The sequence below is a fragment of the Colletotrichum truncatum genome (genome assembly GCF_014235925.2).
Source record: "Colletotrichum truncatum strain CMES1059 chromosome Unknown Contig_0001, whole genome shotgun sequence".
Lineage (NCBI taxonomy): Eukaryota > Fungi > Ascomycota > Sordariomycetes > Glomerellales > Glomerellaceae > Colletotrichum > Colletotrichum truncatum.
Window position 1 is genome coordinate 8,246,629 of NW_027222398.1, and position 25,968 is coordinate 8,272,596.

Consider the following 25,968-nt stretch of genomic DNA (forward strand, 5'->3'; position numbering starts at 1 on the left):
TAGACTTATTTTCAAATCAAGCACGCTCTCATGGCACTTTTAAGTCCAATCATAACCTTTTACTTTCTTCTCGTTTATCTTCGTAGGGTATATTCTTGCTTTTCTTTTTATTTTTTTCTTTTCCTTTTTTTATATCATTACTCTTTCACAGCCCTCTTATTGGAGCTCATCTCTCCAGGGGATGGAAGTTTGAGCGCCCTTGCGTTCGACGGTCTTGGCCGCGGCATGGTTGGCCTTCCGGATGCTCTGGGCAATATCAAAGGTCTCACCCTTGGCCTGGGCAGCAACGGCAGAGACGCAGTAAGAACCGACAAAGGTGTCACCAGCGGCAGTGGTGTCGACAACCTTGGCCTTCTCGGCGGGAATAAGCTCGGCAGCACCATCCTTGTTCACATAGTAGACACCGCGGCCGCCAAGTGTGACGACAACATTCTGGACCTTTTTAGCGATGAACCACTCGCCGACACTCTTAAGGCCCTCGGGGGTGTCCAGATCGGACTCCTTGCAGCCGGAGAGGATGGCAGCTTCGGTCTCGTTGACAACCAGATGGGAGAGGCCGTCGTAGGCCTCATCAGGGAGGCGTTGAGCGGGAGCCGGGTTGAGAAGGACGGGGACGGAGGCAGCCTTGGCGGAGCGAAGGGCAGCCAGGACGGTCTCGAGAGGCACCTCAAGCTGCATGACGAGCAGGTCGGGCTTCGGGTCGAGGGTCTGGGGGAGGGAGCCGAACTTCTCGGGGGTGACGGTATAGTTGGCCTCGGGAGCGAGGATGATGCGGTTTTGGCCGGTGGGCTCGTCGACGACGATGATGGCCATGCCGGTCTTGAGGTCATTGCCGACAGCGATGCGGTCGGTGCTGATGCCGTGTTCGCCGAGGTTCTTGAGCAGAAGGGAGCCATACGAGTCATCACCGACGGCACCGATCATGGAAACGGCAGCCGATTCGGAGGCGGCATCGTTGGGGCTCTCGCGGGAGCGGGAGAGCTTGGCGCAGGCGACGGCCTGGTTCGCGCCCTTGCCTCCAGGGGAGATGACGACAGAGTTTGAGGTGAGGGTCTCGCCCGGCAGGGGGTGGTGGGGGACGTAGGATGTCAGGTCGATATTGAGAGACCCAAGGACGGTGATCTGGGGGGTCTTGGTGGCAGCCATTGTGAAAAAAAAATTGAGACAGTTCGGTGTGGAAAGTTTTGAGACGATTGGTTGTTTTGAGTTTGTGATGCTCCTCGTCTGTACTCTACAGAAGAAGGCTTTTAACCACGGTTTTATTAGACGGACGAGGTTTTTGGCAGTCGGCTTTTCAAAGAGGCGGACACTGGCTGGTTCCGACCAAAAGTACACAGCTCGGGAATCTGACGCAGGTAGATAACGGTAGGGGCAGAAGTCAATTTGAGGGAAGGGCAAATATGAATTATTTCCAACCTATTTTTTTTTCCCCCCCTCAGCCGACTAACTAACGGTAGGGGAACGGCCCCGCTGACGAAAGAGTGGAATGATGTATTTGGCGGGGCAACTCGCTCCCAGCTGCCAGATTTGCAGCTGGAAATGGTGGGGTGAGGGGTACGCAAGTGGAACTCCCCTGGCCTATGGGCTGTAAGGGATCATAAGGCCCTGCAGCTGAGGCTGTTTAGTGCTACGATAGAATGTCTGGAATATCCACAGATGAAATACTGTGAGGAACTAAGAACAGGGAAAAAGAAGGGCCCACTGCTAGGGTCGTTTTGTGTGCCCAGGGCTGAATGGAATGAAGCCAAAAAGGAAAGGAAAAAAAAAAGTAAAAGAAGTAAAGGAAGGAAGGAAAACCTACTGCCACGAAAAAGTTTATGCGGGTGATGTTGGCTCTCTGAACTAGGTTGAGTGAACTCTTGAAAAAGGACGCGGACTTGGTCAGACCCACGCCAATTAGTCACTATGTGTAAAGTGAGAGGGTTAGATCCATGCAATTTATTTATTTGTTTATTTTTTACCTCACGTTAAGGCGCTCTAAGAGGGGGCTTAACTTGCCCTGCTACAAGAGCCGAGCCGAACAACTGAGCCACACGCAGGGTTGCTGTATTGCTACTGTAGGCGTACCCGACCCTTCTGTCATCCAAATCCGAATCCGATCGGATGTCGCACTGGACATGGCCTGTTCCTTTTCGCCCCGTCTACCCGCCTAGACGGGATGGATCTATCTTAGATGGTTCTGGTCGATGGTCCGGGTTCTCCTAACACACTCTCCGTTTTCAGCCATGGATCTAAGTTCCCGTCCCTGTTCATAGGCAGGCGTTCGTCTGTGTCTCAGATCCATTTCGCTCGACAAAGAAAAGAAAGCTGGATTGCTTGGTCTTTGCACAGTATTGTTTTTCGCAACGAGATCTTACAGAAATCGCCTGTCTGATTCGTTTCAGCCGACACGTGGAAGGGATATAGCATCCCTTTAGACTTTAAGCATGCAGACAGCATGTCAAACAACTAAGATATGATTCCCCGTTGTCTCTTCACCGTCATGCCACACTTCATATAGAGCCGTCAGCTACGGACCAGGGTCTTCTTGTTGGTGTGTCGTGGTAATGGGGGCTTTCCCCCTTTTTTTTTTCTTTTCTTTGGAGAGTGTGTGCGCGCGCATATGTAAAAGAGCCCCACGGTAATTGGAACAAGATGGGATGAATGACTGGTGAAGGATTTAGTGTAGCGGAAAGACTTGTACCAAGAAGAACTGGTTCTAGAGAGCAATTGGAGGAGTAAGGGTGGCCGGCCCTTACTTTCTAGCCGCCTGCGTCACTTGGTGTGTACAGTACCGTTATGCACTGGCGGACGAAGAAGGGAAGGACCGTGTCCACCTCCAAGAAGCTCCTCCAACTCCTTCACTACTTAGCAATCCTTCTTCTGCCTTACGTTAGCGTCAGATCAATCATGATTCCTTCCTTCTCTTGAAGTTTCCCCCCATAGTCCGTCCTCCCCCACTAGAGCATTACTCCATATTCTTGGTGTCTGTCTTTCTGGAATTGCGCTTTATCGTTTCTCTGTTGAAGTTGCAAACTGCTTGTCCCACCCATACGTCCTTGGGGTGATGGATACCAATGGGAACACCTCTGCATGGATGACGACCGCTGCTTGTCTAGCCGTCGTCCTCCTGCTTTTTTTCATTAGGCCGCCATCTTCCTCATGGGGTCACCCTCCTCTGCCCCCTGGCCCGCCGGGTGAATTTCTTCTAGGCCATTTGCGTGTGATCCCCAAAGAGAGAACAGCCGAGAAGTATGCCCAATGGGCTAATGAATACAGTGAGTTCCCATCAGCCTGGTAACTCTGCAAAACCTCGACTTGGCTGAGACATTCTCAGAGTCAGATGTTATCTCTGTCAAAGCCCTTGGGCAACCCATCATAGTCCTTAACAGCGTTGAAGCCGCCAAGGATCTCCTCGACCGGCGGGGTGCCAACTATTGTGACAGGCCTAGATTCACTCTCTTTGAGGTGTAAGTTATCCAGACTCTGTTCAGGCCATTCTTATCGTCATGCTGAAGCAAATTGTCTACTCTCCAGCATGGGATGGGGTAAGACGCTGACATTCCTTCCCTTTGGGCCTCGCTGGCAAATGCACCGCAAGCTGCTGCAAACCACCTTCAGCAACACGAACGTGCGACAATGGTATCAGCTGCAGGAGACAGAGGCCCGCAAGTCTGTCCTTAGCATTTTCCAGGAGCCACACAACTGGGAGGTCTCCATGAAGAGGTGAGCTGTCCCCTAAAGAGCCTAGTTGTTGTGCTTTGACTCACACTCCCAGGTTCGCCGTTGCCATCGTACTCAAAGTTAGTTACGGAGTCGACGTCCAAGATAACGACGACCCCTACATCAAGATTGCCGACGATGCCATGTACGCAACCGGAAACGGTGGTGCACCAGCCAACAGTATCGTTGACATTTTCCCCCCCGGTAAGTTGTGGATGCTAAACACATTTGCATCCATCGCTGAGAACTATCCCCGCTGCAGCTCGTCATTTGCCCAACTGGCTGGTCAGAGACTGGTCGCTGAAATTCGCGCAAGATTGGGGTTGGGCTATTCAGAAATTGCACGACGTCCCATTTGCCGTAGCCCAGGACGAAGTGGTAAGTGTGCCCTTGCTCATAATGTCAACGCCCGCAACTACTGACAAGTCAAGGCCCGAGGCAAGGAGAGCCCATCCTTTGCGCACGCGTTGTTGGAAACATACACCTCCAATGCCAAGAAAGGGTTGAGCAACGAATGGTCACTTGATGATATCAAGGGGGCGGCGGGCGCCATCTTCATTGCAGGGGCGGACACGGTAACAACGAAGACCGACAATGGCACCTAAAACGAGTAAGGCAATGCTGACTTCAGCTTCCAACAGACCTGGGCCACCATTGTTGTTTTCGTTCTGAACATGGTCCTCCATCCCGAGATTCAGGAAAAGGCTCAGGCATTAATCGACCGAGTCGTCGGGCATGAGAGACTGCCCGATATGTCAGACAGACCATCCCTCCAGTACATTGACCACATTGTCCAGGAAGTTTACAGGTACGTCAACCTCGTTCGACTCAGGTTCTTGTGGGACACGTGCTGAAGAGTAATGCAGATGGTCTCCGTTGGCACCGTTGGGGATACCCCACAAGTCCCTCGAAAACGACGTCTATAACGGCATGTTCATCCCTAAAGGGTAGGTTCCCTGCTCCTCTTCCACCCATCAACGGCGGCCCGAAAAGCTGCATGCTTCTAGAATGAAGTTCCAACCGCTTCCTTCAGGTCCATTATTTTTGCGAACTCCCATGCCATGACTCAAGACGAGAGAATATACCGGGACCCCAGGTCTTTCAACCCAAACCGGTACAAGTCGGTCTCTGCTGGCGGTCATGGTGAGCCCTTGCCCCTTGGGCAGTTTGGCTTTGGCCGTCGAGTATGCGTTGGACGGTTTCTAGCGGACAACAGTGTCTGGATGGCTGTTGCTACGATGCTAGCCACACTCAAAATTGATAAAGAGTTCGGTCCAGATGGGCAAGTCATTGAGCCTAAGGTAGCATTTACCAATGGTGGCACTTGGTAAGTTGACCATAGTTTTCTTAGGACACCATGTTCTGACGTCAAGTAAAGCCACCCAAAGCACTTTAACTGCTCAATGACACCCCGCAGCGAGAAAGCTGCAGAGCTGCTGCGCCAGTCACTATCTTCCTCCTGAGAAGCTCTAAAGCCAACCAGGCGAGGCGGTCTAGCCCACTGGGGTCGGCTGCTGCTAAGCTTTTAGGCTTTGTCTTGATGAAACCGTGCGTAGTTGAGTCCGAGGGGGGTCCCAGATTGCACTGCATTCTCACTAACTTGCGACAACCAAGTCAGCCTCTGGCCTCGTAGGAACAAGCCTGAATCAATGACGGCTGAATTACATTGTAATGCCGAGACACGGAGTGGTATTCACCCGCTCTTCTCTGATTCCCCAACCAGCGTTGCAATTTTCGGGAATATTTCAAGACGCTACACGCCCACATTATACGTGTAATTAGTATGGATATTTTTCCGTATTTGGCTGCGTAGACTTGTGTGGAACTGTGGATCGTAGTTGCTCTCAGGGATACTCTCCAAACTTTTGAGTGGCTAGTACACTCATCTCTGCCCAACTCCGACATCTCTTCAAAGCGGATAACAACTCCAGCGCCGTTGCTTGGCTGGACTTCCGGCACCATGAAATAACGAGCCTCCGACTGGGCCATCTCCCAAGCCACAAAACGTGACAACTGGGGTTCGAATTCGAGACCAGGTTGTCCCGATTGGACATAATGCAAACGCCGGCGCAAAGAGACTTTGGTCCTGGTTGCGAATCCAGGCAGGCTGGGCTTTCCCTGATGGCATTCGCATAACTGTTGTGGCTTGATTGTATGCCACTAGTTTGACCTCCAGTCTCTAAAATCGTGGGAGATCGATGAACGCCATCAAAGAGTCATGCACAATGTTCGACGCCACGTTGTTCTTCCATTGCCAGGCCGCTGCATAAGCCATGTTACCCTCCATCAGCACTGCCACCAAAAGAGAGGAGGAGGGGTTGCAAACGATAGAGGTGCAATCAAAACCGTTAGCCATCGGCCAGGCTTAGGGGGGAGAGAGAGTGTGACCGTGCATGAGCCGTCGTGGCCGTTGTTAACGGATTTACGGCTAGAGGAGCAACTTGGAAAGAAAGGACACGGACTCCTGCGCATGGAACTATTTTTTTTTTTTTTTTGCAGCCCAGGCTGTATTGAATCGTTCATGCCGGTGACACCAGACCTCTTTCTTACCCTGTCGGTCGTCGCGATGCCAGCTTCATAGTAGCTCAGCCGCTTATGAACAAGGTTACGACTCGCGAGAAAGGGTTGTAGGTCAGTCTTGCGCACAATAAAAATCTTAATCGCAGGGCGTAACGCGACGATTAAGGCCTAGGAAATTGTGCCAATGCCTCAAGCCCAGAAAGCGAATAACTGTCAAAAGCCATGAACGGCGAAGTGAACTGAAATTAAGCCCCCTTGTTCCCGATGGGGACGGCCGTATGAATCTTGGGGGGAGGGGCGCAATACTGCCTGCCACCCGCTCGCTGTCCCGTTGAGACGAAGTAGGAGAGAACAAGAAGAAGAGGAGGAAGAAAAGAAGAAAGATGAAAAGTAAAAGGCAGGAGATGGCTACTCCCTAGAACAGGACTGTGATGCAGCTTGCATGTAAATCCGTTCGATATGAACTGAAAAAGACGACCAAGGAGCGACTAATAAGACTCGTGACGCTGTCAATCCTGCCAAGCCGTTATGGGCTTTGCGATGGTGAGTGAACACACGCACACCAATGTCCTCATTACCATGGAATAAAATTACATGTTCATTCCTGGCTTGACTTGGCTCCGTGGTAACCGAAGGCCGAAGAAACTCAAACGGAACTCTGGGGAGACTGAGCGCTAAACCCCGGTACAACCTCTTGTCTGTCCAACGGACAGTCCGGGCTCCAGCAGAGAGCTAGCTGCCTGCGTTCTCTTGTAACTGGAGCAGCTACATAACAAAAGTTTTTGGACAGCTCATGACCCTGTCACACATGACGCAGATCCCCGAACTCGAGGGCGCCACGTGCAATTGAGACATACTGACTTGAGCAAAAACAAGGATCGAGATAGGAGATGTCCCGCAGAGTGCAACACAAAGGGGGCGGGAGAACGTTTCCAGAACACCACCGGATTCCGGAAAGCCTCCAAGAAGCCCAACAACAACGGCTAGTGCGGCAATGGGCATCCGAGACGGCGCACCCAACGAAGCAACGGTGGAAGGTTTGGAGAAGCACTAACATAGGGATAAAGAGACCCTAACTAAATCTCGACGCCGGCGTTTGCGGACTGGTCGATCGTCGTGCAGGCGGGCCTCCCCTCCTCTACTTAGGGTTCCCGGGGTTGTTTGGCTCCAGAATCTGCGAACCTTGCACACTCTGACCCATTTGGGGGCCATTGAAAAGAGGGATCAAGAAGGTGTCTGGCGCAGCACTTGTCTTCAACGCCAAAGCCCAAACCTGAAGCCCCATGACTGGCTCTTCGCTGTGTCTCCCTCTTTTTTTTTTTTTTTTTTTTTTTTGTGGTGGTGGTAGGCATTCACTCTTGTTCAGATTGTGCAGGATCTGTGCTGCTGCTCACGTTCCCGTCTGATACGACATGCTACCCCTCATCCGCAGCTTTGGCTTTCCCCCCTTTCCTGTTTCGCGCTTGACGGATGACCCCCCACTTGGCATGCTTGGTATGCCTCGACAAAAATGTCGCGTATTGTTTAAATATGTCTTTGTGGAAATGACATGTGGCGGATGTGAATTAATAGCATCGGTGTATCGTGGGAACGTAAAAGACTTGCGCCTTCCTCCTTGTCGTCTTGCTGCATTTGCACATCCATGCTGCCCCGTCCAACCCCCTTGTTCCGGTAGACATTCCGTCCGTTTAACCTTTAGGCGAAACGGTGCTCTCAACCTGTAGCTGCGGGGGCTGGAATCGTTCTATCAAGGAATGCCCTTCGACGGTTTGTAGGCATTACGATGACTCGAGCCGTTTCGAGAGACATGAGCTTGCACATGGGTGAGTCGTAATCCTAGCGTTATATATTGTCGCCAATCTGAACAACGACCGCCTCCCTTCATATTGCACAGTATGTGCTAATTGAGGAGGCAGGACCATAACCTGATCCCTCAACCACCCCAACTATCTCTACTGCCCCCCGAAGATCTTTGAAGGCCTTCTCTACCCAGGTGTGCCATTTATTCAGCAGCTGTCGGATCGTTCGAACTCAAAATCAAACTCGCCCGCACATTGAATACCTCCAGATATTGTGCTGCTCGGGCCGATTTTGCCGGATGGTGACTTCTTTGCACTTGCCCATACAAGACCGCCTATATTCTGCTGTCGCCTCTATCAACTTTTTTTTACCGGTACCAGTTGAGCATTCCCGAACGAAGGTGTTCACGACACTGCTCAGAAACAAGCAGGTAACTCGGTCATCGTTTGTCGAATTGAGAGCCTGCTTCGACCCCCCCAGCTGCCCGCCATTCCAAGTTTGGGTTTTGAAGCCACGCCACACAGACGGGTGAACTGTCGTCGATCTAGTTATGCGCTTCTGGGCTGACACTGACAGTTGATTGCCCTGTTATTACTCCAAGCCTGAGACTGGCGTATTCCAGTGTACAGCTAGCAAAGGCGAAGGACGAAAATCTCGAAAAGCAAAGCCTTGCGACCCAGGCAACGATACGAGAGCAGTAATTGCAGCATAAGCAGCATAAGCAGCGGCTGTTCGACACGTCTCGTTCATCTCAGTTGCTTTTGTTGCCATGTCTGCCCGTACATCGATTTCCCAGAAGGAGAGGGCCGAGGCATACGACATGGAAAATCAGTCTCCCGTATCCAAAGGTAATAGCGGTATTACCGAGTTGTTGGCTGTTCAGGAGGGCGAGGTTTACCATAAAGACCGTAGCCGAAACCCGCAGTGGTATCAAAAACTTCTTGATGCTGGTGTGGAGGAGAATGGCATTCGACCTGTCCCAATCGAGGAACGGACCAATACCAATTACAGCAACCTTTTCACAGTCTTTTTCTCCAGTTTGCTTTGCTTGTTGCCGTGAGTCTTGGCTCGGACCTACAAAAGGATAGCGACTAACATCTCCTAGGATCCCTACCGGAGCGCTGGCCACTGCCCAGATAGGTCTGAGCCTTAGGGATGCGTCGCTGGTGATCATCTTCTTTGCGAGCCTGACCATTGTGCCCCCGGCATTTATGGGAATCGCGGGCTCCTTTACTGGATTGAGGCAGCTCGTCCAGGCAAGGTATTCCTTTGGGTAAGCGAGCAAAACTTTTTTTTTTTGAACAACTGACAAATGGCTGATTGTCCCGGCGCGGGGTTGCAGATATTATCTTGTCTCCATACCCCTCCTTCTAAACGCCGCAACCGTGACTGGCTTTTCCCTCTCTTCGTCCATCGCTGGAGGTCAGACTCTTGCAGCGGTTAATCCTGGACATATAGATGTGAAAGTTGGCATCGTCATTACGTGCCTAGTCAGTTTCGCTGCATCTTTCATCGGATATCGCGCGCTCCACATGTGGGAGCGGTGGCAATGGTTACCAAGTCTCATTGCAATCATAATAGCAGTAGGATGTGGCGGTAAACATCTGTGGAAGCAGGCCGAGGTGCCACCTCCCACCGCCGCACAGGTCCTGAACTACGGAGGTCTGATGGCGGGGTACTTCATCACTTTTGGTGGTATAGCTTCCGACTTTACCGCGTATCACAATCCGAATAAGACGACCAAGTAAGCCAAAAACTATAATCCCGCTGTTAATTGTGATCTAACGTATTTCAGACTAAAAATCTTTTCGTACATTTACCTCGGAATATGGACACCCTCAGTTCCGCTTCTCATCCTCGGTGCGGCCATCGGAGGCGCGCTCAACAACGTCCCAGAATGGAAAGCTGGATGGGACGCCTATGGTATTGGAGGTGTCATGGCCGCGATGCTAGCTCCTGCTGGTGGCTTCGGCAAATTCTTGCTTGTGGTCCTCGCTCTAACGGTAATCGGTAACATCGCAACTTCCATGTACTCGGTTGCACTGTGCATGCAGATGATGCTTCCAGTCTTCACCAAAGTACCCCGATTTGTCTTCATCGTCATCGCCCTGGGAATTATGATCCCCATGGCCATCCGTGCCGCTGAGTCTTGGGCAAACTCTCTCGAAAACTTCTTAGGTTTGATTGGATATTGGGCTGGCTGTTTTGACGCTGTTATTATTGAAGAGTTGATCATCTTCCGGCGTATGAATTATGACTCATACGAGCATGCGGCATGGAATGTTGCCCGCATGCTCCCTTCTGGCCTGGCCGCCATCGGAGCGAGCATGTTGAGCTTCGGACTAACTATACCGGGGATGGACCAGGTATGGTTCACAGGACCGATTGCGAGAACGACTGGAGATATTGGGTTCGAGTTGGCGTTCGCGGCGACGGCGGTATTTTACGTCCCTCTCAGGTGGCTAGAGATCAAACTGCAGGGGCGGGTCTGAACCTGTTGGACATGTGATGGGGTTTAAAGGGACAGCGGAGGGTATACCCAGAAAGGCGAGGTACGACAGACCAAACTTCTTGTTGATGGTTCCAGGAAAGAAAATACTGTCATATTTTGCATTGCAGAGCCCTAACATGATGGGGGCAGTCTCAACCATTGTCAAAATGGTACCATTTCTGCGGCGTTCAGGCAGGGGTTGCTTCGGTGATACCTGCTTGACCATGGTGACTACCCAGCCACATTTCCACTTCAGTATCGAAGCTTGTTCCTATAATCAAGGCGGCTTATTTATCCTGCTGCGAAATATCAGCGGTCAGTCCAAAAATGCAGAAAAAGACGGTCGGAATCCTCACTTTAAGCCTCATGATGCAACTGTCCACAAAGAACTATATCTTCGCCGAATTGATGCCAGGCTGGGTTAGCCAGTCTAGCGGCAGGTACAGGTGTGCCATCTTCGCGTTCAACTCGGTTGGGGGACACGACAACACCACCAGATCCAAGCCAAGTAGGGGCAACAGTCACAATGACAGTGTCCACAAGCTTCTGGTAATTGGGATCAAGGAGAGAATTGATAACGTGTCCTCCGCCTTCGATCATAACACTGTGCAGACCCTCGGCTTGGATGACTGACATGATGGAATTCCAGTTAAATTTCGGTTCTGATTCTCGGGTGTCGAGGACGATGAACTTTCCGCCGTGGGCTTCCAAGACAGCCTGCCTTTCTGCGTTAATAGCCGCTGGCCCAACGAGTACGAACGGGGCCAGCCCCTTGCCCGCCCGAGCGATTTCAAACACTTTGTTGTGTTCAGTGAAGTCCCAACGGCCTCGGGGATCCAGGACAATAGGCCGGGGTTGGGCACCAAGGTCTGCACCATCCATACGACAGTTCAGGCCCGGATCATCGGCGATGACAGTTCCAGCACCAACCAAAATAGCGGCATGGTGACGACGCAGATGGTGGGTCATGGCCTTTGATTCAGGGCCTGAAAGACGCGTTCGCACGCCTGGAGCGAGGGAAAGGGAGGAGTCTAGCGAAGTTGCAAAAGTAAGGGTAACGACCGGGCGGTCTTGGGTTTTGGCTAATTGGAGAGCAGATTTTGACGGCAGATGCGGCGCAAGCCAGGCTGCATCCACATCAGGGATGTGTAGGGTCTCCGCCATGATTGTCAATGTGCCCCTTTCTGCCGACCAGAGATTTTGAACGGAAGTGGTGCTCTAGGAGGATGAGATGTACAAGGTTGTGCGATTTGCTCCTTCGTAGCGCACGAGGAGAAACTGTGGCGATTTCAGTACTGACCAGGTGCCCCTAGTCGTTTAATGGTCCAGACTACCGTCCCTGTTCAGGCTGTCATGGGCACCGCGTCAGCCTACCTATCAGAAGCTAGGTCGGCAATACAGAAGTATCGCGGATGCTTTATGGGGCGGTCGCTTGTCAGAGCGGGACGGTTGCAGTTGCGATGTCGTAACGAAGCGATTTCCCGCCGATGTGAAGCTGGCTGGTAGGCAGCAAATCACTGTAGGACCCGTCTAGGTGAAGTTTAGCAAAGTTTGCAAAACCCAAAATGTCCTACGAAAGGCTAGGGGGAGGAAGACTATTCCTAAAGAAGCACCAGCATGCCCCTTGGATGACTCAAGGTTTTACGTGCCTGCCGGGAGAAGTTCTCGTCAGCTTGGATGACAAGGCGCGAGATGTAGAGCCGGAGGTGACGGAGCACGGATGGCCGAGGAAAGACGATGTTGGCCCGCTCTGATCGAGGCAGTGTTCAAGGATGCTCTGACGAAGTCTTGCAGATGACCGACAAGAACCAGGGCCGATGTGAGAAGACACAAAAGCTGCGATGGTGTGAGTGTGTGTGCCAGTACTGACTATGTAGTAGGCACACCAAAACAGGCTCAGAATCGGGATCTGCAATTTGTGGATGTCCCCCGTTGGTCCGATTCAGAGATATACTCCCCGGAAGTGGTGACAGCGGAGAGTTGTCCGCGGTGGGTGGCCGTGTTACAACTACGTCGAACAAAAACAGGGCCGAAATATATGCGTCAAACGAAACGTAGGGGTCAAGGCTAGACCCGGGGTTTTGAAGACAACAATCAATATCGTCTCGGGATATAATTTGATGCCTCTGAGTCGGTAAGTTAAGTGCTTGTCGTGTATATGAGAGAGTGTTGATGATTGACTCGGAAAGCTGGAACGCTCGTGTCAGATGGTGCTGGTGGATGAGGATGAGGGCAGCATGAGGCGATTGTGGGAAATACGGGTGATACTGCAGGGCAGGGGCAAAACGCGAATCAGAAGACACTACCAATGCAATGCCTGAGGCGACTGTGAGGGCAAATGCAAGAGAGATAGGGCAACGGCTATGGAGATGAACGAGTGCTGCAAAGTGCCAATGGAAGTGCAAAAGGAAGTGGACGTGAGGTGAAGACGCAAGGCAGGTGGCATTCGCGATTGGATGAGAGACCTTTTCCGGGATTTCCAGTCACTCGCCTCACAGACGGTCTTCTTTCCTTCCCAGTTAAGTGAGGGCGAACAGCCTAGTGGAGAGCAGCCGATGGAAACCCCCTTCGGGGAGGTGAGGTGGAGTGGACACTGGCAACTGCCACAAAGTTGGACACTACAAACTGGAAACTGAACGTCGGATGCTAAGGGAACATGGTAATGTGACTAACTGGCCTGACAGGAACCCGTCAGCTCCGAGCCATTTTTCTTCCATTTTATTTTCGTCGTTTTTTTTTTTTTTTAACTTCATCTTTTCGTGAGTCAGAACCTGAGCCGGTCATGGCTTTTCCGCATGCTCTACTTACATGACAGCAGACTACATACACCCAGCTGACGACGACCGCCACCCTATTCTATCCATTGTCAAATGTCACCAACCGTGCGTTTGTGGTTACGCTTAGTACTGGATATACAAGGTTTGGCGGCTGGTTTAACGCATCATTTCCCTTGCTGGGTGCCGCTAGGACAGCTTTTGGTCCGTCGCCAACTTGAGGTTGAAGTCCTCTTTGCCTTTTCCGATGGGCTTTTGGTCGCCCTGCCCTATCTACCCAGCCCTTGCTTTACACCCGGACTGCCCCTCATCTAAAGCCAAATTTACAGTGGGGGTGCAGGTGCATTGTTACATTGTTCGGGGCAGGCAAATGCGCATATTCGGCACCTCCAATCGCACTGACCACCTCCTCCTCACCCACTGCGGGAGGGAATCCCTTTAGGGCCGCAGACTCATGGGCCAGGGATCTCAGTATGATTTACGACTCTTATTAGTATACTACATGTCCTCGCAAGACATGGTGCCTGCGGGGCAAGAGACACCATGCCAATGCCTCACTGCTCTTCTATTTTGCCTTTCCCACCACCTTATTTTCCTTTTGCTAATAGTAACTCAGTCCCATCACACCTATGCGTGTACTCGTGCAGACGGGGCCATTTTGGGATGCATCCGCCGGCTTCTCCCTGAAACCCCCCGGCCACGCTTCAACTTTTGTTTTGCCTCCTGGTCATCTTGCCCATCGATATGCCCGACCTACGGCATCGTCAAATCTGCAGCTCACAGCCCATAAGTATACGACTCCAGCATCTCCTGCACCCTGGTACCGGGTGTATTCCGGTAGTTCTTCATGTGGTTGTAATGCACTGCAACCAGAATCGACCTAACCGACTACGACCTCACTCACGAAGCAACCGTATTTGCGAAACCAAATGCCATTGCTGCCTGCATTACTTGCGGATATTATCATCTTAAAATCTCTCTCGCCTCGTTCTTCTTAGCCGCCTCGGCGTCGTTTCCCCCCAATAGCGTTAGTTGTCCATTGCAATGCGTCGCATTCCCCGGGTCTCCCCTTTCACTGAAGGCCCTTTTTTCGGCGTCCGGCAAGTGCCTACCAGACCCGGATTTGGATCCTGGTGCCCCTGTTGCCCGGTACTATCAGGATTTCCTCTCATCTTTCCTCCTCACGTGTGGGGGACTCTGTTTAGCTGCAGCGTCAAGAAAACCTTAAGGAACCTTACTGGACTACCCGTACCTTGGCCGCACGCCCCAAAATGCCAATCTCAGGCTTCCGGGCAGGCAATGACGGCCATTGCCCCCATGGAGGCTATATTTGCGCCTGCCCCTCTGAAAAAATCAGCCCATTGTCCTAAAAATGCCGATGGGTTTGCTTCACATCATCAGTGCAAGCCCCAGGCCAAAAACAGGGGTGCCTTAGATCACAGCCGTATCTATCTCGAGGACGCGGGCGCGGGCGCAATCAGGCAAGTCGACGCCATGGAGGGGCGGTTAATATCCTCAAGTCCGGTCAATCATTTGTGCGCCTAAGTGATCGAGTTCAACTAGCTTTGATGGAGACAAGCGGCAGAGTTCGAGGGGAGACGCTAGTTGGGTAATTGAACTTGTATCAGGGGGTGGTTCAGGTAGGGACAACGCCAAACAAACACAAAAGCCAACCTTGACAGCGGGGTTTTGCAAGCAGCAATCTGCAGGGGCCTCTCTGTCTGTTGCACGCCTGATGCTCAGGTAGTTGATGTCGCCAGCCTTCTACTCTGCGCTGCAAACTACACGTGGAGTTATGTGCGAGGAAGGGCATGTGCTGCCATACTAGTCGTATCGCAATTCAGACAGTGCCTTCCTTTAAAATGCCATCGTTGATACCTACCTGGCAACAGCAACTGAAGAAGTTCTTTGGCTTCAGGGGTCTGGAACCTGGTTGTGGGATTCCAATTCTGAGACTGACGTCAAGGCGTAGTCAGTCAATCAATCAATCACCACATTTCTAATAAGCCACCAGCATTACGTACAGCACATTGTCTCTGCTCTGTGCACGAGTTGGGGAAGGTTCAGAAGAAAGATATGACGATCACCTACTGCCGAGGGTTCCATCTCAGCGCAATCTGGAGCTAACGATTACCGGCTGCGGGTAATGGCGTTACTGCACGCCAGTTAGAGCCTGGTTACCGCCTCTCTTGCCAGGGATGTGACACCTGTCACCTGGCCCAGCTATTTGCACTTTTGCACCCCTCATCCAACATAGCCTCATGGCGTCCCCTTCGTCTCCACGGGGCCGGGGCAGACACCGCTAAATAGCCAGATGATAGCCGAGCAGGCCGGCGGAACGAACAGGAGAAGGCGAGCAGGCTTGCGTACAGAAGTCAACGAGGGTGAAGTGATGAGATCGTCTCCTGACACTTCCAAATTTACCACACATCTACATATTTCGAGGCAGAGCGGTGTTCGAAGCCAAACACGGGATCCTGGCTCGGACACCGACCGACGCGTACCATTATCCCAGCTGAACCTGTAGCAAAAGATCAGCTCAGGCCAACCGGCGGATATCGCCAGCGCCTGTGCGGGACGGGACTCTGGAGCGGCTTGGTCTGATATTTCCCACTAGGGCCGTTGGCTGCGCAAACGGCGAGGGTTGGCCAAAGCTTACATCTGCTCATTCCGAGAGGACATTGCGCTAGTGTTTCGACCTCCCAGTGACATCCTGAGATCTGGCCAATACCCGAGTAGGTGTGTTCACTTTGAGTTGCAGCATCTCGTCCATGGCAGTGGGGGCGCTTAGGGAGGGGGGCACAGCAGGAGGGCCCTACCGGATGCACAGGAATACATCTTGTCCCGGCAGGCAATGGAAAGGGACGTTCTCCTTGTCCGGTCCCTCGGATACATCCCAATATGCTGTTCACTATTGTCAGGATATCCAAGATCAATGTCTGCGCAAGCAAAGGCTACTAAATTGATCTACCTTAGTGTCATCGGAAGCAAGGGCCCTACTCTCGGTCCAGGCTACTTGTTCCCTCAGCGGTAGCCAGACGCCACATACGTCTTAGAGTAAGCTTGACCTTTATCACTCCCAAGTCCCTTTGGCATACGACAATATCACCTTCATTCCTCAAGTACTTCCCGTCACACACATGGACATCATTATCCAGTCGTTCATTTCGTCCATTTCCGTCAAAACCGATCAGCCATGGGATCTATCGTCTACAAGTCTAAGAAGTATCCGGACCTCGTAGATCCATCCACAACTTTCGGTGCTTCTGCCCAACATGCTTTCTCTACAGAGCCTACCACGGATGATCCATATGCCTACCAAGTTGGATTTGGGAACAGGTTTTCCTCCGAAGCCATGTAAGTTATGATGATGGAGATGCAACTTCAGAAGCCGTTGGGCTAATTAAGAAGTCCTGGAACCCTCCCTCGCTCGTGTAATGTTCCGCAGAAAGTCAAGTACAACCTCTACTCAGAACAGCTGAACGGCTCGACATTTGTATCGTCCCGGATAAATTTGCAGAATGCTTGGTTCTATCGCATTTTCCCCTCTGTGGCTCACGGCAATCTTGCCAAAGTACCACATAATGCAGATGTGAGTCAGCATCTAACCATCTGTCATCTGCTAGATCTCAGACCATCTGACTTGTCAAGATTGAGTCAAAATTCCTATCCTTGAATGAAAATGTTGAGTTCGTGCCCGGAGCGCTTTGCTGGAGGGCGTTTCCCATTCCCAGCGTTGATGGTCCGACAGTGGACTTTGTTCAGGGGCTCAAGACAATAGTAGGGCACGGGGACCCAACGACAAAAGAAGGCCTAGCCGTGCACGTCTACAGCTCGAACGCCTCAATGAAAAATCGTGCATTCTGCAGCAACGATGGCGATATGCTTCTTGTTCCCCAGCTAGGGAGGCTTGACATTCAGACAGAATTCGGGAGGTAGAGTAACTTTAACCCCTGAAAGCCTTGGGCACACATTGATTGTTATCATAGGATGATGGTGAGGCCTGGGGAGCTGGCCGTCATTCAATCTGGCATTAGATTCAAGGTTGAGTTGCCAGATGGACCTTCGAGGGGCTGTAGGTTCTGGTTTCTTCCTCTGCAGCTAACGATCAACTAAATGATGCAGACATACAGGAATTGTTCGGAAGCCGTTACGAGCTTCCAGAACTAGGCCCATTGGGAAGCAACGGCATGGCTCTTCCACGTGATTTCGAGTCTCCGGTGGCCTCCTTCGACATGGATATATCTGAGTGGGAAAGTACGCGAACCTGCCTGCCATTCAAACCTTCGAATTAAGCTGACATAAGATAAGTTGTGTACAAGTTGGCAGGAAAGTTATGGTCTTGCAGGCAGGATCACACGCCTTTCGACGTTGTGGCATGGGACGGCAAGTACGCATACCAACCGCACCCTCGCGTTGTATTACGAACAGGCTAATCCTGCTGTAGTTATGTGCCGTTCAAGTATGCTGCGGAAAAGTTTGTCAACGCAGCATTCGTGGACAAGGACCAAGCCGATCCTAGCCTGTATACGGTCTTGACAGCCAAATCCAAGATTCCAGGTGTACCCATAACCGATTTCATGTTTTTCACGCCGAAGTGGTCGTCAGCAACCAATACTTTTCGCCCTCCCGTACGGCCTTCCGATTAATACATCAGTTTCTTCGCTAACATGCATAGTATTACCACCGAAATATGGCAACTGAAGTCGTGGGGATCATTCATGGAGATTACAAGGGTACCAGTCGCAACCTGGAAGCTGGCGGACTTAGCTTTCAGTCAAGCTATATGCCTCACGGAGGTAATGACCCGAATGGTCCTCACACAACTTAGTCCCTGCTTACAAGTAAACAGAAACTCATGAGGCATTTGAGCAGGCGACCGCGATTGAGCTGAAGCCTCAGCGGGTCGGCGAAGGATTTCTTGGTATGTACAGCATTGTACCTCGTAAGTAATTTAGCTGACGTTGAGACTGTAGCTTTCATGTTTCAAATCAGCACGCATTGTGCCGTAACACAGTTCGCCCTTGAGAGAAGCGGGGTGTTGGAAGGTGAGCCGTCTTCTTCTTCTCCCGATATTAGCAAAGGCCTGACGAAGAGTCAAACAGTACCTCCGGCATCCCTTTGGGACTCGATGCAAGGCCATTTTTTCGAGTATATCGACGAGGTGAACGAGGACTTGACGCGAAGAGGCTTACCACCTCTTGGATCATCAACAAGCTCTTGACACAATGCAATGTTTCTGACGCTGAGAGGTTCTTTCTTTCTCGAGGGAGTTCTTTTTTTTTTCCCTCCATCGAGTAGCGCAGCGAAGCAAAGCAATGCCGTTTATAATGAAACGCATTTTTCTCAATAGGGGTATCATCATTAGAGTGGAACTGGGAATCCTTTTGTGTTAGCGAACAAGAGGAAACTGAAAAGGTTCCTCGGAGGCGTAACATTGGGCCACAGTAAATTGGGTTGCAATCTCGATGATGCGAATTGTATGAACAGAGATGGTCATTTTCTTATGACTGTACATTTTTACTTTGGGATAGCAATATCACTGAATCTGGTGCGGTTACGGCAGGGAGTAGGCGGTCTTGTCTGGAGATATTCATGGGACGCGGAATAGGAGCTGCTAATTGTTCTAAGTGGCCCAGGTTATGTTAACTTGGTTAAGAAAGCCAAATAGCCAAATTGAAAAAAATGCAATTGTGTTGACCGACAAGTTGCGATTCCCTCGGAGTACCGGTATGGGACAAGTCCGTCTTAGGACCACTTGAGACGAAAGTCACGCTTCTGGGGGAAAACAAACCAATCACGGCCTCAGTGTTGAATGTTGTAGATATGTTCATGCAGGCGATCGTGCATGCACAAGGATGTGTCTTCTTCAAAGATATTTAATCACTTACTACACGCTAGCGGCGTCTGTTCGCTCATGCGGTCTGCATCCAACTTCAGGCTGCTGACATATGGCATGTGTGCAGAACATCAGATTTTTGCCATCATGTGTAAGCGGGCCGGACATGAAGATGCAATATCGGGTTGCCAAGTGTGCCGGGACCGGATCACCTTTGAGTTGTTTGTAGCTAATTATGACAACAGGCATGAGGACTTCAACACCATGGGCGCTTAGGAGACAAGTCGTTGCAGGATCCAGCTGTTTAGTGGAAAACGGTTTTGAGCCGGATTGAACTGTAGACGATTTATGAACCGCCAAAAAGGCCGGCTGCTTCGGAGCCCAGAATCCCAAAGTCCAGCATCGTGATTGATTACCAACAGCCTCCCGAATGACTCCGTGTCCGGAAGACCCAACTCAGCCCGAGCCAGAAGCTCCTCTAGACGGAGCCGAAGTGGACCCCCATATCACGACCGTTGAACTAACCGTCGTCTCTCCCTCGGCAGCGAAGGGTGCGTCAGCTTTGTCTTGGAACCCCTCCCCAGATCCCTCTTTCTGCCGCCCGCCCCAAAATTGCGAAGCGGGCGAGGAAGCGAGAGGGGGAGCAGCAACGGGGAGCGACAGGGGAGGTACCCGCCTTACCATGCACCCATGTTGCGATGCATGGTAACAGCATCAGCTGGGGGGTTTGTATTGCGGGCAAATGGGGACACGAACCACCAGTGCCCTTTTCGGTTGAATATCATTGGGTGTCGTTGATCCGGAACCCGAAGCACCATGTGAGACAGGGAGAGTTTGGGGGCCTATTTGTGTTGTTCTATCCGTTTGCCTTTTGATGTTTGAAATGTTTCTAGTCTTCCAATTTCTTCTTCCTGTACCGAGTACTAAGGATTCATACTGGCTATTGTGTGTGTGTAAGTGCTCCACGTAGTATAGGAAATAGTTGGGTGGATCCCCATAGCAAAGAAGCTGCAGCGATCTTTGATACCTCTGGTTCTAGTGTAATGGCAAGAGCAAACACCTTGTGAATATGGCCATCGAATGCGTCCCAACCGGGACGCACCAAGACGATAAGTTCAAGGCGGCGCGCTGCCCAGAGGCTTGGTCGCATGAGCCATTTCAGGCTAGAGTCACGAGCACAGCAAAACTTTAGGCTCTTGAGACCACTTTTTTTTTTTTTTTTTACTGATCCTACGCCCTTGGCTCCCTCCCTCCCTCACCAGAGCTGCAGAGGTTCAACGCCTGCCGCGTATGCCCATGCTGCGGCTTGGCCTTTTCCCATCCAATCTGCCCATCCATCCCATCCACCAGCAGGCTACTTTCTGTGCATCTCTCTCTTCCCCCAACATCGCCACGTTCTCCCTGGTGGCTCTGCGGATACTCTACTATCCATATCCACTCTTTTTTACTTTAATCTAAGTACCTTCCTCTTCCCACCTGCAACGCTGTGCACCCGCCCATCCATCCTTCATCCACACACCACACAGCCTCAACACCCACTTCATACGACCAAGGGGAGGTTCGATCGCCTGCATTTCCATCGGATTGCACGGAAATCATAGACGAGAATTATCTCGCTCCTTGTCATTGCCGGCCGCTCAACTGTCGCTTCACACTGATTACAAACCATCCGAATCGAGAATAATTCTCCCATCTACGCTATCACTTCACCTAAACACCGACAACAACCATCGCGATGGCCGACCACGACAAGCCTCCCGCGTACGGCGGTCCTCCTCCCCAACCTCCTCAGCAAGCCTACCAGGGTTACGGCTCCCCTCCGCCGCCCCAGGGCCCCGGTGGTTATGGCACTCCTCCCCCAGGCCAAGGACCCTACTACTCTCCCGGTCCTGAGATGGGTTACCCTCAGGGTCCCTACCCGCCTCCGGGCCAGTATCCTCCTGGACAATATCCCCCCGGACCTTACGGCCCTCAAGCGCAATACGGCCCCCCCGGCGGACCTGGATACCCGCCCCCGGGTGGCTACTACCAGGATAACCGTGGCGGCAGCGGCAGCGGCGGTCTCATGGCCGGTCTTCTCGGTGCTCTTGCGTGCTGTTGCTGTCTCGACTGCCTGTTCTAAGCGATTCGATTAACCGATTACCGATACCCGAAGAGATGCGACCGAGTTTTGAGAGTCAAAGTGAGCTTGGAAACTGATGCTTGAGATGCCATTCGATGCCTACGAGCCGAGAACGCATCGCGCTGAGCGGTGGCAAGCAGGAGCATGGCCAAAAAAAGTCCCTGGAACCAGCCGAGGGACCAGAGCGCGATAAGCTGGCAGCGTGCCAGTACTACTTTTGCAAGAGGGCATACATTTATGCACACGGCGTCAGGGGCGAATAGGGACAATATACGCGAGAAAAGAGTAGGGTCATGGCCTCGATAAGAATTTCCTCCTTCTCTTGGTCTCGGAGGATTCAGAGTAGTTGGACTCCTTTTCCGTTTTCTTTCTTTTTTTTTTTTTTTCTCCCATCGACATAAAATATTCTCAGACTTTGGGGGTTCCTATCCGATTCTTGGGTTTCTTTCCTACTTTCAATGTCGTGGGGAGGGGCTGGCTTTTGATTCCTTGTAATTAGTCGCGTCGTCTTGAAGACGTGTTTATGACGGCCTGTCGAGCCCTTAGGCATAATTTCATCACGGGTGCGACTTCATCTTGTTCTCCATTGTTCCCATCTCATTCTGTGCTGTAATGATTATTTGTCTGAAGCAGATGGCTGAAAGACTGGTGCGGGGTTCAAGCCGTCAAGGTACCGTACAGGTAGGTTTGGCTGCAATCTTGTGGCTTGGTCTACGGAGGCGGGAGTGTAACCGTCCGGAACACACGGGGGGGAAAACCACAGCCAGCCACTTTGACGACTAAGCCTCGAATGCCAAGCGCGGGTGCTTTTTCTTTGGGGGTGCGGGAGGGGGAAAAGCAGTGTTCGCTCATGCGGAAACATCAGATGTTCAATGCACGAAAAAGCATTTGTATTTTTCAAGGAATGTTTTATCTCTACGCTAGGCTTTTGTACAGCTCGTCAAAGTCTCGTTGGATATTGGCCACGCAGTCGTTGGAATAGATCATCTTTTGCACGTCGGGCGAGGCCCACTTGTCCGGCACGGCGCCGGCCGACTTGTGCTCGGCGAACATGCGGTCGCGTTCCTCCTTGGCCTTGCCCTCGCCCAGGTGCAGCTGCTTGCCGGACAGGAAGGCCATGTTGACGAGCTGGGAGCACCACTCGCGGCGGGAGAGCTCGTAGGCCTTGAGGCACCGGCGGAGGGTCTGTGGGGACGTGTCCGGGGCGCGGGAGAGCACCTCGGCGACGACGGAGCCATCTTCGATGGCCATCGCGGCGCCCTGGCTTAGATGAGGGAGCGTCGGGTGGCAGGCGTCGCCGAGGAGGGCCACGGGTCCGTCCGTGTGGACCCAAGACGGCAGAGGCTTGTGCATGCGCAGGCGCCACTCGCAGACCTGGCCGTCCGGGACGAGGTTGAGCATGCGGTGGACCAAGGGGCAGAAGTCGTGGAACACTTCCAGCATGGCTGACTTGGAACCCTTGGTGGTGTATGTGGCGTTGGTCGCGGCGGCGAAGTTGGAATCGGGCTGGGTTGTCGAGAGGTTGTAGATGGAGTGGGAAGAGACGGGGTAGGCGATGATGTGGCGCTTCTCGCCGATCCACCGGATGACATCGTCCGAGTCGAGGAGGGCGAGGAGCTCGGGGTCATGGGCCATCTGCTCACGGGTAAGCATGATTCGGTAGGCGGCCTGACCCGTTTCCTCCTCCAGGCCCTCGGCGCCGAGGGCTGTAAGTAGAGCGGAACGGACGGTGCTCTTAATGCCGTCGCAGGCGAGGAGGACATCGGATTCTACGGAATAGGCCTCTCCGTCGCGTGGCTGCACTGTGAAGTTTGGTTTAGGGTCAAACGAGTTGACGGCCGTCAGTGAGGTTGCAAAGTGGAATTTGACGGCAGATTCCTTCTTGCAGGCGTCGTACAAGCGGCCAGCTAGAGACGAGCGGTGGCCGTTGCAGTGTGGGTAGCCGTAGAGCTCACGGATGTTGGGCATGTCGACATGAGCGAGCTCGACATTGGTTGACCCCTCTGTTTGCGGACGTTAGTTGAGCGTGCCCCTGAGACGGGTAATCTATCTTGAACCGGGGTCCTCATACGTCTGATACTCGAGCCTTTGACATCTGTAGCTTCCTTCTCGATCTCAGGCCAACAACCTAGGCGGTCGAGAGTCCGGACGACATTGGGCGGCATCTGAATACCGGCGCCTACGAAACCAAGGGTCGAGGCAGTCTCGTAGACGTCAACATGTTTGAAGCCTTTCTTGGCCAGCGCAAGCGCGCAGCCCAGACCGCCCATGCCTATGTTGATATCGAATTAGGGACTGTAACTAAAAAGATATAAGCCGTGGAAGGAGGTAGTACCGGCGCCGATGACGGCAATCTTCAAATCTTTGGGGTCTGACATTCTTTCTGGTAGTGAACCGTAGTAAGCCTCTGAAGCATAGCAAACTGAGGAGTTCAGTTCAACCGGACCATCCGTGATTGTCATCCTTGAGGCTCTTTATGAAATCGCGGGCCATGGAGCCTCACATGAGGAATGTGGGGGATCTGAGAAAGTTCGGGGACCATTATCGGCTGGAGAAGCGGGGAAGCGCGCGACAATGAGGGGATGCTTGTATGTCTCCTTTGACTTTTGGAAATTTGGCAGTGGACCGGGATCGAGGAACGGTAAATAATAGGCGCTGTCTGGATGATGTTGGCTGAAAAACCAACTGCCGATTACACCGATGGTGTAGTGGGGGTAATCCGAATCTTCGAACGCATACCAACCTGGGCGGTCAGTGTTGAATGTTTAGCCAGTAATAGTAAGTGCTAGCTAGGCTCGTATGCGACGATACGGCGTCGCAGACACAATTCGGAAGCGATACTCGGCATGCACAAAATGATGAGAAAATTTATGTTTCTAATTATGCATACCGGTTGCAAGCGGCATTGTTAACACAGTACCGGCAATTATGTCCGTGGTGACCTTGGCCTCCGTCGCTATTGGGGGGCGCCATCCAGCTTTGGAGAAATGCCCCGTGTTCGGCCAAAATGCGGAGGGAGGCCGAATATTGTCGTCATTCTTCAAGAAAACGGCACCCCGATCCCGGGGCTGGTCTGATTTGCCTCACACTTGCAGTGATGTGGAGCTTCACAATGGCTCGGTACTAGTCCCCTGCGGGTGTGCCTGACAGACATACACATACACACAACGTTGGGTACATGGCAGTTCGATGTGCCAGCTGGAACCTCAGCTCAAGGAAAAGGTAAGACAGGACAGGGTCAGTACTACGTAGTTGACGGTCGTTGAATGACGAATAGGGGAGGGCATGTAATTGCGGTAAGATAAGCCACGGTCGCTAATAACAGGCTTTGACTCGTCAATGTGGATTCCAGCTCCCCCATTTGGACACTTCATGTGACGATTGTTTATTTGGGGTTGGGCGACATAGTATTGCTAAGACATGAATTCTCGTGAGCCAGTATCCATACATGGAAGAACTTTTCACAGCCAAACCTCCGCGACACGTCTTGAAATTTTTGGTGACGCAATGCCATCCAACTGAAGGCTATTATGGCTTGGCCGCAGATTCCTTTGCTCGGCAGGAACCTGCGGTGCTGTGCCGTCTCGGCGAAAGCTTCACACTGGAAAGAAGTTTGAAGCGGGCTGGTAATTACAGCTGTGCACCTCCCGCGGGAATTCCAAAACCTGATGAAATGAAGATGGATATCTATCTGGGTCCCTCGGTGAGTGTCTTCCGGCTTGTCGCACAGCCACGCACTCTTTCGCCCCTCGTGCCATGACAGCGCCATTGGTAACCATGTTTGGGTGGAGAGGGTTCGTCGGCGATTCGCCTTAAGCACCCCAGGTCTTCCTGGTTTAACTTCATGGGCGGCACTAACCCGAGGTGCTACCATACACTACAGCTTCTGTCCGAACCACAGCCAAGCTAGCGACGATTGAGTTCACAGACAATATCGATTCACTCGATCTGCACAAGCACCTAACAGAACCGGGTGGCTTTCCGGGTCTCCAGACTCTCGGATCAGGGAACTAAGCTGTCATGGTCGATTGGATTATCGTGGTTAGGATGAAGCGCGCGCTGATCTATTTCTGCGTCAGAACAGCACCAGGATGCTAAGAAAGCAGCACAGAGCGGCGGCAGCGACAGCTAGACAGCTGGTCAGTGGGTTACAGTAGCTCAGTAGATGGAGAATTCCTGTCCAAGGCCATGGTCCCCTGCCAAAAGAGAGAGCCACAGACCGTGGCATACTGCAAATGATTGGATTAGAGTCCACTGCATCAGCGCCAGAAATATGGCGAACCGTGGCGGTGTCCCACTTTCGTCCCGCTGGAGGACAGGGGTCCGTTTCGTTTAACGCGACTGGCCAATGAAGCCACTGATGTCACTGGCCGCAGGGCATCTGAAGCGACGCGGGAAAAGAGTGCGATTGCCTCTGCAGCAAACTGAAGCAGTGTAGTGCTACCCCCTGTCGTGGTCCCAAGGTTTTATCCTGTACCTCGTCGGCCAATCATTGAATTGCACCTGCTTTGAAAGAACCCTTTGGATGGTCCCTCTTGGCACCCTCTTGGGTCTTGTCTGCGCCGTGCCTCTGCCTCTGCGATCCTTTTATTTTCTGTTTCTGCTCAAGGCAGTAAAAGCAACTGGGGAACAACAACAAAAGGTCGCCTCCAGTCTTTTCAAGAACCCTCAGGCATTCTTTGCCGACGGCTTGGCCGACATCCCCTTGTCTCCCTCTCTC

The 25,968-nt window shown here is 52.1% G+C and overlaps 8 protein-coding genes across 8 annotated transcripts; 5 read left to right on the top strand and 3 right to left on the bottom strand.

Moving 5' to 3' along the window:
* Positions 1 to 156: 156 nt before the first annotated feature.
* On the bottom strand, positions 157 to 1,146 carry CTRU02_202274 (ribokinase; the record flags this gene model as incomplete). Its single annotated transcript, XM_036719680.1, has 1 exon — positions 157 to 1,146. The coding sequence occupies one exon, from the start codon at positions 1,144 to 1,146 to the stop codon at positions 157 to 159; it is 990 nt and encodes a 329-aa protein (XP_036588382.1).
* Positions 1,147 to 3,046: 1,900 nt separating this feature from the next.
* Positions 3,047 to 5,165, top strand: CTRU02_202275 (cytochrome p450; the record flags this gene model as incomplete). The annotated part of the gene is made up of 10 exons (XM_070204018.1): positions 3,047 to 3,257; positions 3,290 to 3,449; positions 3,517 to 3,705; positions 3,758 to 3,906; positions 3,965 to 4,080; positions 4,134 to 4,277; positions 4,344 to 4,510; positions 4,569 to 4,649; positions 4,736 to 5,029; positions 5,081 to 5,165. 10 exons carry the CDS (start codon positions 3,047 to 3,049, stop codon positions 5,163 to 5,165), a joined length of 1,596 nt encoding a protein of 531 aa, XP_070062600.1.
* Positions 5,166 to 5,351: 186 nt separating this feature from the next.
* On the top strand, positions 5,352 to 5,480 carry CTRU02_202276 (uncharacterized protein; the record flags this gene model as incomplete). Its single annotated transcript, XM_070204019.1, has 1 exon — positions 5,352 to 5,480. One exon carries the CDS (start codon positions 5,352 to 5,354, stop codon positions 5,478 to 5,480), a length of 129 nt encoding a protein of 42 aa, XP_070062601.1.
* Positions 5,481 to 8,791: 3,311 nt separating this feature from the next.
* On the top strand, positions 8,792 to 10,514 carry CTRU02_202277 (purine-cytosine permease fcy22; the record flags this gene model as incomplete). The annotated part of the gene is made up of 4 exons (XM_036719684.2): positions 8,792 to 9,078; positions 9,128 to 9,295; positions 9,365 to 9,766; positions 9,818 to 10,514. 4 exons carry the CDS (start codon positions 8,792 to 8,794, stop codon positions 10,512 to 10,514), a joined length of 1,554 nt encoding a protein of 517 aa, XP_036588385.2.
* Positions 10,515 to 10,870: 356 nt separating this feature from the next.
* Positions 10,871 to 11,677, bottom strand: CTRU02_202278 (2,5-diamino-6-ribosylamino-4(3H)-pyrimidinone 5'-phosphate reductase; the record flags this gene model as incomplete). The annotated part of the gene is made up of 1 exon (XM_036719683.1): positions 10,871 to 11,677. The coding sequence occupies one exon, from the start codon at positions 11,675 to 11,677 to the stop codon at positions 10,871 to 10,873; it is 807 nt and encodes a 268-aa protein (XP_036588386.1).
* Positions 11,678 to 16,483: 4,806 nt separating this feature from the next.
* On the top strand, positions 16,484 to 18,511 carry CTRU02_202279 (homogentisate 1,2-dioxygenase; the record flags this gene model as incomplete). The annotated part of the gene is made up of 11 exons (XM_036719685.1): positions 16,484 to 16,644; positions 16,699 to 16,879; positions 16,939 to 17,222; positions 17,277 to 17,362; positions 17,413 to 17,544; positions 17,599 to 17,677; positions 17,735 to 17,918; positions 17,966 to 18,086; positions 18,140 to 18,211; positions 18,264 to 18,335; positions 18,393 to 18,511. 11 exons carry the CDS (start codon positions 16,484 to 16,486, stop codon positions 18,509 to 18,511), a joined length of 1,491 nt encoding a protein of 496 aa, XP_036588387.1.
* A 2,350-nt stretch (positions 18,512 to 20,861) lies between these two features.
* CTRU02_202281 (uncharacterized protein) lies at positions 20,862 to 21,248 on the top strand (the record flags this gene model as incomplete). Its single annotated transcript, XM_036719687.1, has 1 exon — positions 20,862 to 21,248. One exon carries the CDS (start codon positions 20,862 to 20,864, stop codon positions 21,246 to 21,248), a length of 387 nt encoding a protein of 128 aa, XP_036588388.1.
* Positions 21,249 to 22,163: 915 nt separating this feature from the next.
* On the bottom strand, positions 22,164 to 23,710 carry CTRU02_202280 (3-hydroxybenzoate 6-hydroxylase 1; the record flags this gene model as incomplete). Its single annotated transcript, XM_036719686.1, has 3 exons — positions 22,164 to 23,251; positions 23,320 to 23,520; positions 23,584 to 23,710. 3 exons carry the CDS (start codon positions 23,708 to 23,710, stop codon positions 22,164 to 22,166), a joined length of 1,416 nt encoding a protein of 471 aa, XP_036588389.1.
* Between the last annotated feature and the right edge of the window lie 2,258 nt (positions 23,711 to 25,968).